General features: G+C 33.4%; 1 protein-coding gene across 1 annotated transcript; it reads right to left on the bottom strand.

Annotated features, from left to right (window-relative positions):
- Nucleotides 1–7,773: 7,773 nt before the first annotated feature.
- Nucleotides 7,774–12,926, bottom strand: LOC114256142 (receptor protein kinase TMK1). Its single transcript, XM_082893773.1, has 2 exons — nucleotides 10,308–12,926; nucleotides 7,774–8,588 (listed from the first exon to the last, which is right to left on the bottom strand). Exons 1-2 carry the CDS (start codon nucleotides 12,631–12,633, stop codon nucleotides 8,059–8,061), a joined length of 2,856 nt encoding a protein of 951 aa, XP_082749899.1. The 5' UTR covers nucleotides 12,634–12,926; the 3' UTR covers nucleotides 7,774–8,058.
- Between the last annotated feature and the right edge of the window lie 660 nt (nucleotides 12,927–13,586).

Raw genomic sequence — 13,586 nt, 5'->3', positions numbered from 1 at the left:
AAACGATTTAAATTATCAAAATTAAAGTCACAATGGACCCAATTAGGTACAAATGCTCTCACAAGTTGGGGGGAAGCCCAACCGATCGTTGTAATCCACAAAGAAATATTCCAATGCAATATAATATCTGGTTGAAGATAATATACAAATAGGAAACGCATACTGAATTTTAATACAATTATAGGATTTGTTAATTACCTTCTATTTTAAAACAAAAATTTTGTTAATGTGTGCCTTTAAATTATATATATTAAGAAATTTAAAATTATTGTACATGTATATGAAAGTGAATACAATAAAGAATGTATCATATTTTCAAGTTTTCTTATCATGTGCTCTAAACACACAAGCTATTTTAGTAATTTTTTGAACTTTTATCCCACAAAAAAAAATGTGTAAAAAAATAGAGAAAGTGATGTGACAATTTGTAGTGATTTTTTGACTTTTTCACCAAAATATTTGGTTCCCAAACGAGGCCACATGATTTATATTTATGAAAATATTACTCACATCTTTTTTATAATTTTTTTATATGAATAGAATTAGAATAATTCCTTTTTATAATATATTTACTAGCAGTCTATCAGTGCTACGCACGGTTTAAATAAATAATTAAAATTTAATTTTAAAATTAAATAATAACATAAAATTTGTTTGACATGTGTAAGAAAAATAATTTAGAATCAATTAAATTTTAACCATTTTTATTGAAGGTTTTTTTTATTTAGTTATGGCATTAATTGTATGTTCTAGGTTTTTAATAAGAAATAAATATCATAGTTTAATTGGAAAAAAAAACGGAAGAAGAAGAAAAAGAAGAAGAGTATATTCCAAAAAATACATTTATGATAAAATAAAAAAACACTATATTCTATAAGCTTTTCAATTTTAATTTATCTTATGTCAAAGTTCACCCAATTACATATTAAATCATATTGAATAAAAGTATAGCTTCCCTTATAACTTTTACATAAAAATAGACAATAGTTGGACTGAGTAATTAGAGTTGAGATAAACATGATATAGAATTAGTTAAATCGACCTTTATACGAATTTTGCTCTAATTTAATCATTAAAACATTTTTTTATGGGCGTTTGATTAATTGATTTAGTACTTAGAACTAAATTTGTTAAGTGATAAATTTAAACTTATTTGATAACCATAATTTATATCACTTAAAAATTAAAGTGCCTCTTAAAATGTACACTAAAACTTTTTTAAAAAAAAATTAAGTCATATAAAACTTATTTAGTTCTAATTGAATTTATAAATACTAAAATATAAAGATCAATATACACTATTATAAACTCACTACCACCATCATGCCACCGCCACCATTTCCATAACCACTGCTATGTAACTGTCACACCACCACTACAACCACCATCACCATCACGCCACTGTCGCTGCCGCTGCTGCCACCGCTACTATCATGACCTTTTTCATCATTGTCATTGTTGTCATAAGCACCACTATCATTTTACTACTATTACTATCGCTATTGCCACAACGGCCACCACCACCACCACCACAATCACCATCACCATCACCATCAACGCTACCGCTACCAGCGCCACCACTATTATGCCACCACCATCACTACCACTAACGCCACCACCATCACACCATCACCACAACTATCACTACCATAACATGAAATATATAATTTTAAAAAATACATTTTAAATTTAATCTTATACATATAAAATAATTTATTTTTAGTTTAGCACTTAAATTTTTGTCAAGGAGTTTTTTAGCTTAAAAAAATTAGTATTCAATTTTCAATATTTAATTTTCAGTTTCAGCTTTGCAAACACCATCTTAGTCTATGTCTAACTCATGAACCACTTAATCCATTTATTTATTTAGTTATTAAATTGGCAAATACACATGTTAGTATTTGGTTTTTCTAATGAAATGGGTTAATTATCCCAAGACACCATCAACTACTAACAAATATTACTTTATTTTCTCTCATCAATGAATTCATACATATTGATCTCTTTAACTATAAAAATGTACACTACAAGAAAAAGCACAAATGGCGACTAAAATTCAGAATTTCGTCGCTGAAAGTTGACCAAATGGCGACTAAACTGGATGTAGTCGCCAAAAATGAAGCCTTTTGCCGACTAAAATGAATTAGTCGCCGAATACCAGGGTTTTAGCGACTAAACTGTTTGTTGGTCGCCGAATGTAGCAGTTTTACCGACTAAAGGTTGTTTGGTAGCCAAAAGCGACGGTTTTTGGCGACTAAAATAATTTAGTAGCCAAAAGTGATGGTTTTGGCGACTAAAAACCATTTTAGTCGCCGATTATAGGTCTTTTGCCGACCAAAAAAAGATTAGTCGCTGAAAATGAAGGTTTTTGGCTACAAAAAAAAAATTAGTAGCTAAAAACAGTGAATTGGCGACTAAATTTCAATTTAGTAGCCAAACCGGGACGTTTTTGGAGACCAAAAACAGATTTAGTTGCCAAAAGTGCTATTTTTAATTTAAACATATTTTTTTAGCGACAACAAATTAATTAGTAGCCCAAAAATCATAGAATTGGCGACTAAATAATTGATTTAGTCGCCAAAAGTGGCCTAAATTTTTTTTTAATAAATAATTTATTTTTTACATAATTTATATTGAATAAAAATAATTATATTTATATAATTAGTTTTGTATTAATACCGATTAATATACTATATAAATAATATATATTGCATATACATTCATGTGATGTTGTAGTGGCAGAGTGGAGGAAGTGTTTGGTTAAAGGTTTAGAATGTGAAAGGGTCAGTGGTTCGAAACTCAGAAAATGCAAAGAAATAAGGTTTTTTTTTTTTTCACGGAATACCTTTGGCGACTAAAATTAGTCGTCGCCAAAAGTGTTGCTTTGGGCGACTAATCACTTTGGTCGGCGATTCATGGCTATCAGCGACTAAAATATTAGTCGCTGAATGTATAATTTCCGAAAGTGTAATTCACTATTGGCGACCATCACTTTCGTCGCTGAAACACCTGTTTTTGCAGACTAAAACTTGTTTAGTCGCCAATACCTCTGCCGACTAAGTATTGGCGACAAAATGGGCGACTAAAAAATTTAGTCGCTGAATCTGAAAAATCCACTTTTGGCGACTAAAGAGGGACTTTTGGCGACTAAAAATTTAGTCGCCAAAGGTGATTTTTGTTGTAGTGGTAACACTTTCACCCCCTCCAAACCACCTCCAAAAGGTGTATTTGTATAATTTTCATAATTAACAGAGTCAATATGCACAGATTCATAGATGAGGGAGAAAATGCAACATTCATTAATAGTTGAAGGGATTTTGGTGCGATTAACCTTAGGAAAAAATAAAAATATATATATACATGTACATGCATATTTATTAAAAAAAAATTAAACTTGGGCCAAAATTTATATATTTATATTTAAAATTATTTTCAATTAAAACCATCTAATATGGGGTCGTCTTAAAATATAGGCTTTATTTTAATCTTACCTTGCACTTGATCTAAAAAATTGATTGGTTAATTAGTAAAAATAATTGATAATAATCAATTTAAATTTTATGTTTTAACTTATATCCTAGTCTTTGAGGTTATGACAAGTATGAGTTAATTTGAGAGTGTTAGTATTGGATTAAACTCAAAAGAAATTTAGAAGCCGAATTTGAATTAATTTTTATGCCAATGATCTAAATTTTAGAAAATTGTCTTTGCATGAAGGGAAAAAAAAAAAACAAACAAACAAACAAACAAACAAACTAGCCAATGTTAGGTCGACTTAAACTATATCCCTTGTTCTACCTTTGTTCCAACCTAAAAATTTGATTGTTCAATTGGTAAAAATAATTGGTAATAATCAATTAAAGACTCCTAATTTAAAGACCAAAAATTTTGAAAGCTCCTAATTTTAAAAAATAATAATAATCAAAGAGACTAAAATATTAATATGATTTTATAATATAAATTCTCTATGATTTGAAAATATTTAGGTGTCAAGATATAGGGTTATTAAGGAATGAGACTAATATCACAGAAACTTCTAATTACACATTTAATTTTTTTCCACACCCACCAAATGCGTTATAAAATTTAAAATTTAGACATAATATTAGTACATCTAAGTGTACAAAAAAAATTAAATATGGGTGTTAACAATTCTGTATATTAAGAAGTTTATGCAGCGCTAAAAATATTCAATAAACACCAAACATTTTGAGGATTCCTAATTTAAAAAAAAAATCAAATATACTAAAATATTAATATAACTTTGTAATATAAATTCTCTATTATTGGAAAATAATTATGAGTTAATTTAGGAATATAAATTTTAAAGGTCGGAGTATCCATATACTCTATCAATAATATAGTTAAGGCTAACTATTTGAATATTTGATAGACTTAATTTAGGAACAAAAATTGGTGATATTAATGATATTAAAAAATGTTTAATCAATCAATTATTTTAAGTCGTATTTAAAAATTTTAAAAATTTATGTTGAGAATTTGAAATTCTCACAAGAGTTATTAGAAATCGCATTTTCCTTTATAGAGACAGAGATAGATAGATATGTATGCATGCATATGAAGATAGTTTAATTTGAGAATGGGGATGAGCTGTGAAGCAAGAATGTCTTAGTCAAACTAAAGAATTAGCATATCATTCCAATACTTAACTTTCGGAATGGGGTATCCATACATACATCCCTCCCTGCACATGTTGATGACACTTTTTAATAGTAATAATAACTTCCAAATCTTTTGAGGATTTGATTAATCAAATGAATAATGCTTGGGATCCCTTTTGGGGGTCATCCCTCACCCCCCCTTTGCCACGTGGCAGGGGGTGATTGGAGGAGCAGGAAAAAAAAGAAAAAGAAAAAGAAAAGATAATCAATGAGAGAGAGAGGGGGTCAAAGTGGGGAAAAGGGGGATGAATCATTACTCTAATCAAATATGGTTGACTCAGGGGTTATTTGAAAAGTTGATTAAAAATTAATTTTTTAATTTTTTTGATTTTTTATTTTTTTATGTGTAAAAAATGTGAAAAGTAATATAATCTAAAATTAATTAAAAGTTAAAAACTAACTTTCAGCTAGTTCCATAATCACTCCTCAATCCCATTCCCAAATCATCACAAACATCCATCCCCATCTTCCCCCACCCCTTAACCCCTTTTCTCCTCTATATATAAGCACAAGAGAAAAATGCTTGGGGGCACTAATTAGTGCTCCCACTAATTAGGTGGCAGTGGGTCTCGCCATTAATGATGTGATATTTTGGTCTTGGAGTTGTGTTTTTTTTTTTTTTTACTTTTTTAATGCATTAGTGCTATTAGTGGTGATATTTTTAGTGGGATGAATCATTATTGAAGCACAAGATGGGTCACAAGAATTGACTTTAAAAAACCTACTCATGTGCATTTCCTTTAATTACGATAATATGTGCATAATTAAGACATAATTTGTTTGAAATTGTGATCCCATCACAGTATTATATCTTCAATGGCCGATAAGTTATTCAGTGAGTCGTAATTTAAAATTACAATCCAATATATTTAGATCATAACTTTGCACTCATTGTATTGTAATCTTTATCAAAATAAACTTTATATCATCATCAAAATAAATATGCATCACACAAGCCTTATTATGAGGTGCATACAATCGATAGACAGCATGATTGTTCAGTATAGTTTATAAAATTATTTATTTTATTTTAAAATTGTGTCAAAATGTTCAGTAAATAAAAATAATTTCAATAAATTTAAAAAGAATGTACTTTTAATTTTTATTTTTGGATAAATTACACTTTGTACCAAATTTCACTTTAATCCTTATACATGAAATTATAACAATTAACCTACTACGTTGCTAGTCAATATATCAATGCCCATCTTTTATTACTCCACCGTATAAGTTTTTAACAAAAACTGATAATGTGACAAACATATGATTACAAAATAAACGCAAAAGAAAAAAATTACTCCCATTTCCCACCTACATACCTTTCATTCCAAAATTTGCAAAAAATAATGATATATTTGGCTAAAACAAAATCCAAATTATGAACAATTAAGAAGATAAATTGGAATTTTGCAAAAATTGAAATCAAGAAGTTCTATTTTCCACAATAACACAATCCTTCGCCCATTCCTCTCCCTTTCTCTTCAATTTTGTTCTTGTTTTTTTGCCTTTTAAATTTTCAAAAGATATAGCTCTTACATACTTATCACATGAAACAAAGTTTTGTATTGGTGAATAATGAAGATGATTTTCTTTTTTGCCCCCATTTCGTAGTTAGAAATTTGTCACATAATTAGATTCTGTTAAAAATTTAAACAATGGTATAACGAAATATAGACATTGACATTTGACAAGGAGAGATTTGGGGTGACTGTTGTATTGGGTGTATAGTAGTCACTGTTGTGCAACCAAATGGGCCCTTTTTGAGGCCCTTTTCGAGACCCATTTCGATAATTCGAACCATTTACATTTTATAATACATCAAGTAAATCATACCTGCAAAAAATCAAGTTAATCGAATATCGTTTACCCTTTCATCCACACACATTTGTATTCATTTTAATACTTTAAATCTCAATTGTTATTTATTTTTATAGATACAAATGTGACTGGATGAAAGAATAAACGATATCCAATTAAATTAATTTTTTACAGGTATATTTTACTTTATGTATTCTAAAATATAAACGATTCAGATTATCAAAATTGGACCATTTGGCTGCACAACAGTAGCTGTTAGCTGTTGTGCACCCCGCAAAACAGTCACCCCAAATCCGACTAAAAATATAAAAGATTGACTGGCACAATTTTATTTGTAAGAATCAAAATAAAATTTGATGTAAAAGATAATTTATCTTTTATTTTTTAATTATCAATTTTTACAAGTTGAACTCGCATGCCAACATATGGCACATAAATGATGATTGTACTCTAGTAACACACGGTGTAATAATTCCTTGAGGTCATTCCAACAATGCTAGAGGCGAAAAATTATTGATTGGTTAAAGAGTATCACATCCCTTATTGATTTCAATTTATCATGTCTCCTTTTATTGTCCAATCATCTAATACAAATTCGTAAATCTTACTATCTCCACTAATCACAACACCATTAGATATCACCTGACGATACCCCAAAACCAATCAATAACTTTTCGCTAGAGACTCACATCTTACACCCACAAATGCATCCATAATGATGTGATAAAAGTGACAAGTCTCATATAATTGAATGTATGATCAATCAAAACTAACACTTATCATATCATATCATTATAGGTTAAATTGTGAAGAATTTTTTACAGTCAAACATTTTCCAAATAATTATAATAATAATTGACTCGACATTGTGATTGACACGTTTGTAAGGACAAAACCTTTGTTGGGATCGTTCCTGTCCATTATTTCAAGCCCTTCTTCACTATACAATTAAATAAAAGAGACACATCGTGAAATAGAGAATTCAACATCGTGCCCAAATGTACCACTTGATATTCAACTAAAAAAATAAGCTCAAGGAATGTATGCTCTGTTTATTTGAAAATTTTAAGGTCATATGAAGAGCATCATGCTCAAGTGTAATAGATATAAGCATAAGCTAAAATGGATATATACATTGCTCTGTTAGATACCACAAATTACACACTAGGATCATCAACAACATTCTAGTCATGCTCAAATGTATTCATTCAATCAAAACCTACCAAACTTCGTGAATAAGAATATGATTTTCACTAAAGCCAGATCACATATCTTCTGATAATTTCTCTTCGCATTTCCAAGACTTCTGGGAATATAAATAAGTATATGGCAGTTCAAACTTTGAACCAACGCAAAAAGTTAAGCAAACTACCAAAAGGAAAGAAAACCAAAGGAAAAAAAAAAAAAAAAAAAAAAAGAGAGCAAACCTTACAAGAGCAAACAAGGTGACAAGAAAGGAAGCAGAGCAAAGGAATGAACAAACCGAACCTCGCAAGAGCCATCAATCACAACAACACTAGCCTCTGGCAGTCTTGCTACTTCAGCTATTCTCAATTTCTCACCGCCCATCTGCAGACGTAAATGAATCCGCAAAGCCAGATGGCCTAGTGGGTATACTGGTTTGGGTATTGTCACCACTGGTAAGGAAAGAAGATGAAGAACCGTCGATGCCACTCATGCCCTCAAGCGCTTGCCATTTCTTGAGTGCCTGCGGTAACGTCATATCGAAGTCGATTGCGTATATGTCCTCAGAATCAGGGTCCGATGGTTTCCAGAGTTCAGCCAGAGATGAAAGCACATTGACTACATGACTCATGTCAGGCCTTTGTAAGGGCTCTCTTCCACAGCAGTGTCCAGCCAGTTCAGCAACGGTGCTGACACTGGCGAGCGTTTCTTCATCGAGCTCAATTGTTTGGTCGATGGCCTTATGGAATGTGTCCTTGTTGTTATGCATTCTTCGGAACCATGTGACAAGATGAACACTCTCCTCTGGCTGAGTCTCGTCTAGTGCTTTTCTTCCCGTAATCAACTCCATTAAAATCACTCCGAAGCTGAACACGTCAATCTTGGTTGTTACTCGCCCCGTCACTGCCCATTCATACATAACATTTTAGTTTCAATTTTTATTAATTTCATGAGATACATAATAAGACCTATAAACAGAGAAAATGATGCGCATGCAAACACATTGAACATTCAAAACGCGGAATTTTCAATGCCCAATTGGTCAACCCGGCCAAAGTTTTCAAACCAAAGAAGCAATTATTCATCTTCTGTATGGAGCCATCAAACAGATATGGATAAAATAATGAAATAATTTGATTATAACTTACAAATACAATCCTACTCTAATTTCTAGATTTGTAAACAGAACATAAGTAAAATATTTCATGTGGAGCCAAAAAAAGAATTTTGATTTCTTTCAACTTGATATCATACACCAATATGGTCTTATTGACCAAAGTACATCCTGCAAAGAAGCACGGACACGGACACGTGACACGACACGGATATGACACGAACACGCAGACACGGCAATTTTCGAAAATGTAGGACACGACACGTGGGGGACACGGACAAAATATATAATTTTATATATTTATCATATGTCATATATATGAACATGTCATTCTAAGACAATAAATAAATACATTATAACACTAATTTCTATAAATTGACGTTATTTTTCCTTTATCATCTTATTTTAAGTTATTTTGTTCAAACTTATAATTAGTTTCGTGTGTCTAGTCGATGAACACGCATGTCCTTCAAGTGTCCGAAGAGTGTCCAAGTTTTAAATTCTTTATAAAAATCAAGACATGTTTGGATGAGTGTCGGACACGTGTCGTGTCTGATGAGTGTCGGTGTCCGACACGGACACGACACAGATACGCCACCTTTTTAGAAGTGTCCGTGCTTCTTAGACATCCTGTCTTGCAAGGCTCAATTTAATGTCATTAAAAAAAAAAAAAAAAAAAAAAAAAAATGGAAAAGGGACAGACAGAGAGACAGATGGAGAGAAAGACGCTCCATCAGGTAAGCCCTTTTGTTCGAAGGTGAAAGTCACAGTCATGTTTTAAGTTAAAATAATATACAGTTCAACCTCAGCTGATAATTACATGACAATTAGGGGTTGTTTGGGATGATCTAAATAAGTGCAGTTTTTGACTTTTTATGAAATATGGATTGGGTTTGGATTGGGTTTAAAGTGATGTGTTAGAGAGGTGGTGTGACTTAAATGAGATGATGTGACTTAAATAGGATAGTAACTTTTTAACTTTTTGTCTTTTTCAAGACATGCCAAACTTGGCCTTAATTACAAAAAAAAAATTGTATTCGGGCATATGTAGTGGCAAATAATGGCTGAAAAGCATGTTGAAATAAACATGCTTCAAGGCCCCAATTTTGTGACATTGGTCCATCTTTCAAAATACATCCCATCATCCACATAGTCCATGTCACTATGTAATCATCTTCAAATTTTGTAAAGTCAGATTAAGACATTAGCTTCAACAATAACAGGTTGCACAAAATGTAAAGGCCAAGATGTTTAGCGTAACAAATCCAATCCTGCTAATAATGCTATTTCAAAACACTCAAACAACTAGCTAAAGTTGCTTTTCATGTTCGAGTGTTTCATCCCCGTATTGGTTTGGTGTTTCCCCATTGATTACGGCTGTGAAAATTCAATTAAACTAGAGTGTTTTGGTTATTTCAGACACAATAGGCATACCGATTTCCAAAACTAAGTGAATAATAGTTATGCAAATTATAATTTAAAAGCAATATTTGTTTTAGAAAGAGTACCTGCATATTCTGGTGCAAGATATCCAAAAGTTCCTGCTAGCTTTGTCACAACTGAAGCTTTCCCATCTGGAGCAAGACGAACAAGTCCAAAATCCGCTACTTTAGCACGCATATCATCTCCTAGAAGAATGTTGGATGGTTTAAGATCCCTATGAATAAAACTTTGATGGGCTAAACCATGCAAGTACTCAACACCTCTGGCCACATCAAGAGCAATGGTCAGCCTCTTAGACCACTCAAGGGGTTTCAACCCTTCCTCCTTCCAGTTAAACAAGAACCTACTAAGAGTCCCTTGAGGCATGTACTCATAAACTATTAGCCTCTCGTTTCCATCCAAGCAATATCCAAGAAGATCAACCAAATGCCGATGTCGGACCTTCGTAAGCACAGCTATCTCAGACTTGAACTCATCCAAACCCTTCTCAGTTATCACTCCTGACTCCATCCTCTTAACCGCAATCTTGGTCCCATCGTGCAACTCCCCTTTGTAAACAGTTCCGAATCCACCTCTTCCCAATATATTCTCTTCACTAAAATTGTTAGTCACGTTCTTCAAAACTTGAATCGAGATCACCATGCTTCCAGATTCAATAACATGAATGTCACTAGGTCCACTACTTCCATGACTAAATGTTTCACTTGTTGTCCCGCCATTAACACCTGAATTAGCGATAGTAATCTTAATGGCATCATGGTCCGATCCTGAAAAGCGAGGATGAACCACCATGGCATTGGGACTCTGCACCCTACCAGAATGCTTTCGTTTTGCCCTGTAAACACAGAACAATCCAACCCCAAAAGCAAAAACCACACAAACACCACCAATCACCGAACCAACAACCACACCAGTCGAAGACTTATTGCCACTGTTTCCCGAAGTCTTTGTACCATTATCCGAGGGTGTACTAGGTGTACTCCCTGGGGGTGTTTGGGTTCCAGGTGTCCCCGGAGTCGGACCACCACTATCCTTCCCAATATCAGGATTGCCATCAGTTTTTACAAGCACATTACTCTTAAACAATGGAATTTTCCCATAAAGCTGATTGTTGGAAACATCTAATTGTTTAAGATTAGGCAAAGTTGTAAGCTCATTCGGGATAGTACCCGTCAAATTATTATTAGCAAGAATCAGTATCTGCAACGAAGTAATCGAAGAGAAATTCGGAGAAATCGTACCCGTAAGACCCATTTTCTGAAAATTAACAACAGTAATGTTTTCATTACTACAACTAATCCCCAACCACGCTGAACAGGGATCATTACCCTTCCAATTCGCCGCAAAAACAGTCGGGTAACCAACAGATTGCGCAGTCAAAAGCAATGTATTCACTCGGGGATCGCACGGAACTCCGGTACCAGTTAAGCAGAAGCTATTTGTTCCAGGAATCAAATCAACCACAACAGAAGGGGGAAATTTCGGGGTTGGACCTTGCAATTGATTGTTGGTCAAATTCACAACCCTAAGCGATGGAAGATTCACAAAAGAATCTGGTACCGGACCCGTAACCGCACAGTCTCTCACACTGAAATTCTGCAACATGGTAAGGCCCGAAAGGTCCGGTAAAGGGCCCGAAAAGGAATTGGATTGTAACCAAACTTCGGTTAATTGAGTCATGTTCTGAATCACAGCAATTGAGCCATTGAGCTTAGAACTACTCGTCTGCCCATTTAGCCACAGAGACTGAATCGGAGAACCCGAAAAGCTCGCCGGAAGCTCACCCTCGAGATAATTGAAAGACAAGTGAAGAATCGTGAGGCTCGAGAAGGTGTCGCCGCCGAAGAAATCGGGGATTTTTCCAGTGATGTTAGCGGAAACGGCCGAGAAGACTTGGAGAGTCGAGGCGTCTCGGAAAGTTACCGGAATTTGCCAAGCCGAAAAGGGGTTGTAATCGAGATATACAGCTTGGAGAGAGGTTAAGCCGGAGAGGAAATCGGAGGGAATGGAAGAGAAGTTGTTGTTGTTGAGCAAGAGAAACTGGAGCGAGTTCAACCCGGCGAAACTCGGGAGCGAACCAGTGAGTTGGTTGGACATGACCTCGAATCTCAGTAAGGCAGTGAGTTTGTTGATTGAGGGAGGGAGAGAGCCTTGGAGGTTTTGATGCCCGATTTGGATCCGGGTGATTCGGCCGTCGTTGGAGCAAGCTACGTGTTGCCAATTGCAGGGGATTGAGTCGGTCCAGCCGAGTGAACTCGGTGGGTTGAGGCTGGTTTTCAGGTCCTGCATTACTGAAGCGTCGGTTGAGCTGGACTGAGACTGAACCGAGACGAGGAAAGAGAGGAGGGAGAAGAGAGAGAAAAGCATGGAACCCAGATGAGGTTTTGCCATTTTCTCGAGAAAGAAGGAGAAAGAAAGTGAAGGTAGTGATTTTTGGAGGGGGGTGATCAAAATGTGAATTTTAGAGAGAGAAAGTGAAAAGTGGTGTCTAAGATTGCAGACGAAGCGGCGGAGATAGAGGGAGAAGAAAGACTAAGATAGTGAGAGAAAGTGAGAGAAAGAGGAGAGAGAAAAGGTTTTGGGAGTTTTTCCATTTTTCCATTTCTGGTGAAGAGGGGAGTTTTGTTTTGTGTTATTATTATGGAGGAGGAGATTGAAAGATATAAGTATCATCATATATGTATATGTATATGTATATGTATGTATAGCTGGCATATATGCGTGTGAGCCCCACCTTTTTTTTTTCTTTTTGGGAAATCCTTAAATGGTCTATTTTCAAGTGGAGTGTTTGGGGAAAATATTCCACAATTTCTCTACCTCAATTTTCTTTTTGTCTTTTTTTTGTATTTATTCATTTTCTAATGCATTGGAAATTGAATTTTGGATTTGTGGTTTGAAAATATGATAATAAATAAAATTTAAAATATATATATGTCATTCATTTTTTTCCCAACTTTAAATTTTAAAAAGTCAGCCTTTTTTCAAACTCAATTTCAATTTCAAATTGAGTAAAAATTAATAGATAAATTCATAATTAAGCATAATTTTGAATAAAAATCTTAGTAATGACATAGTTGTAAATTTTAAAATTACAACAAATAGTCTTGATAATTTTGAGAAAACATTCAAGTCCTGGTTGATTTGGATTTTTTAAAAAATAAAATTTAATTTGATAAAAATTTGAGCCAATGAGTTGAGAGGTTTTCGATAGATTTTTATTTAAATTTAAATTTGATATAAGTTTGGTTAAAAGTTAGAGATGTCCTTAAAAAATAAAAATTTTAGCGTAAATTATGCTAATATTTTCTGATGTTTGGATAAAATACAGGAAGATTTACAGTTTT

This window comes from Camellia sinensis, chromosome 11, assembly GCF_055761805.1.
Source record: "Camellia sinensis isolate YWXY chromosome 11, ASM5576180v1, whole genome shotgun sequence".
Taxonomy (NCBI): domain Eukaryota; kingdom Viridiplantae; phylum Streptophyta; class Magnoliopsida; order Ericales; family Theaceae; genus Camellia; species Camellia sinensis.
The sequence above is the reverse complement of the archived record's forward strand: the minus strand, read 5'-3'. Positions and strand labels throughout refer to the sequence as shown.

Excerpts from the sequence above, each read along its gene's own strand:
- LOC114256142 (XM_082893773.1), bottom strand. The coding sequence starts at position 12,633 with ATGGCAAAACCTCATCTGGGTTCCATGCTTTTCTCTCTCTTCTCCCTC. Across the intron at positions 8,589-10,307 it reads TCTTGCACCAGAATATGCAG|TGACGGGGCGAGTAACAACC; the intron begins GTACTCTTTCTA and ends ATGAATGGGCAG.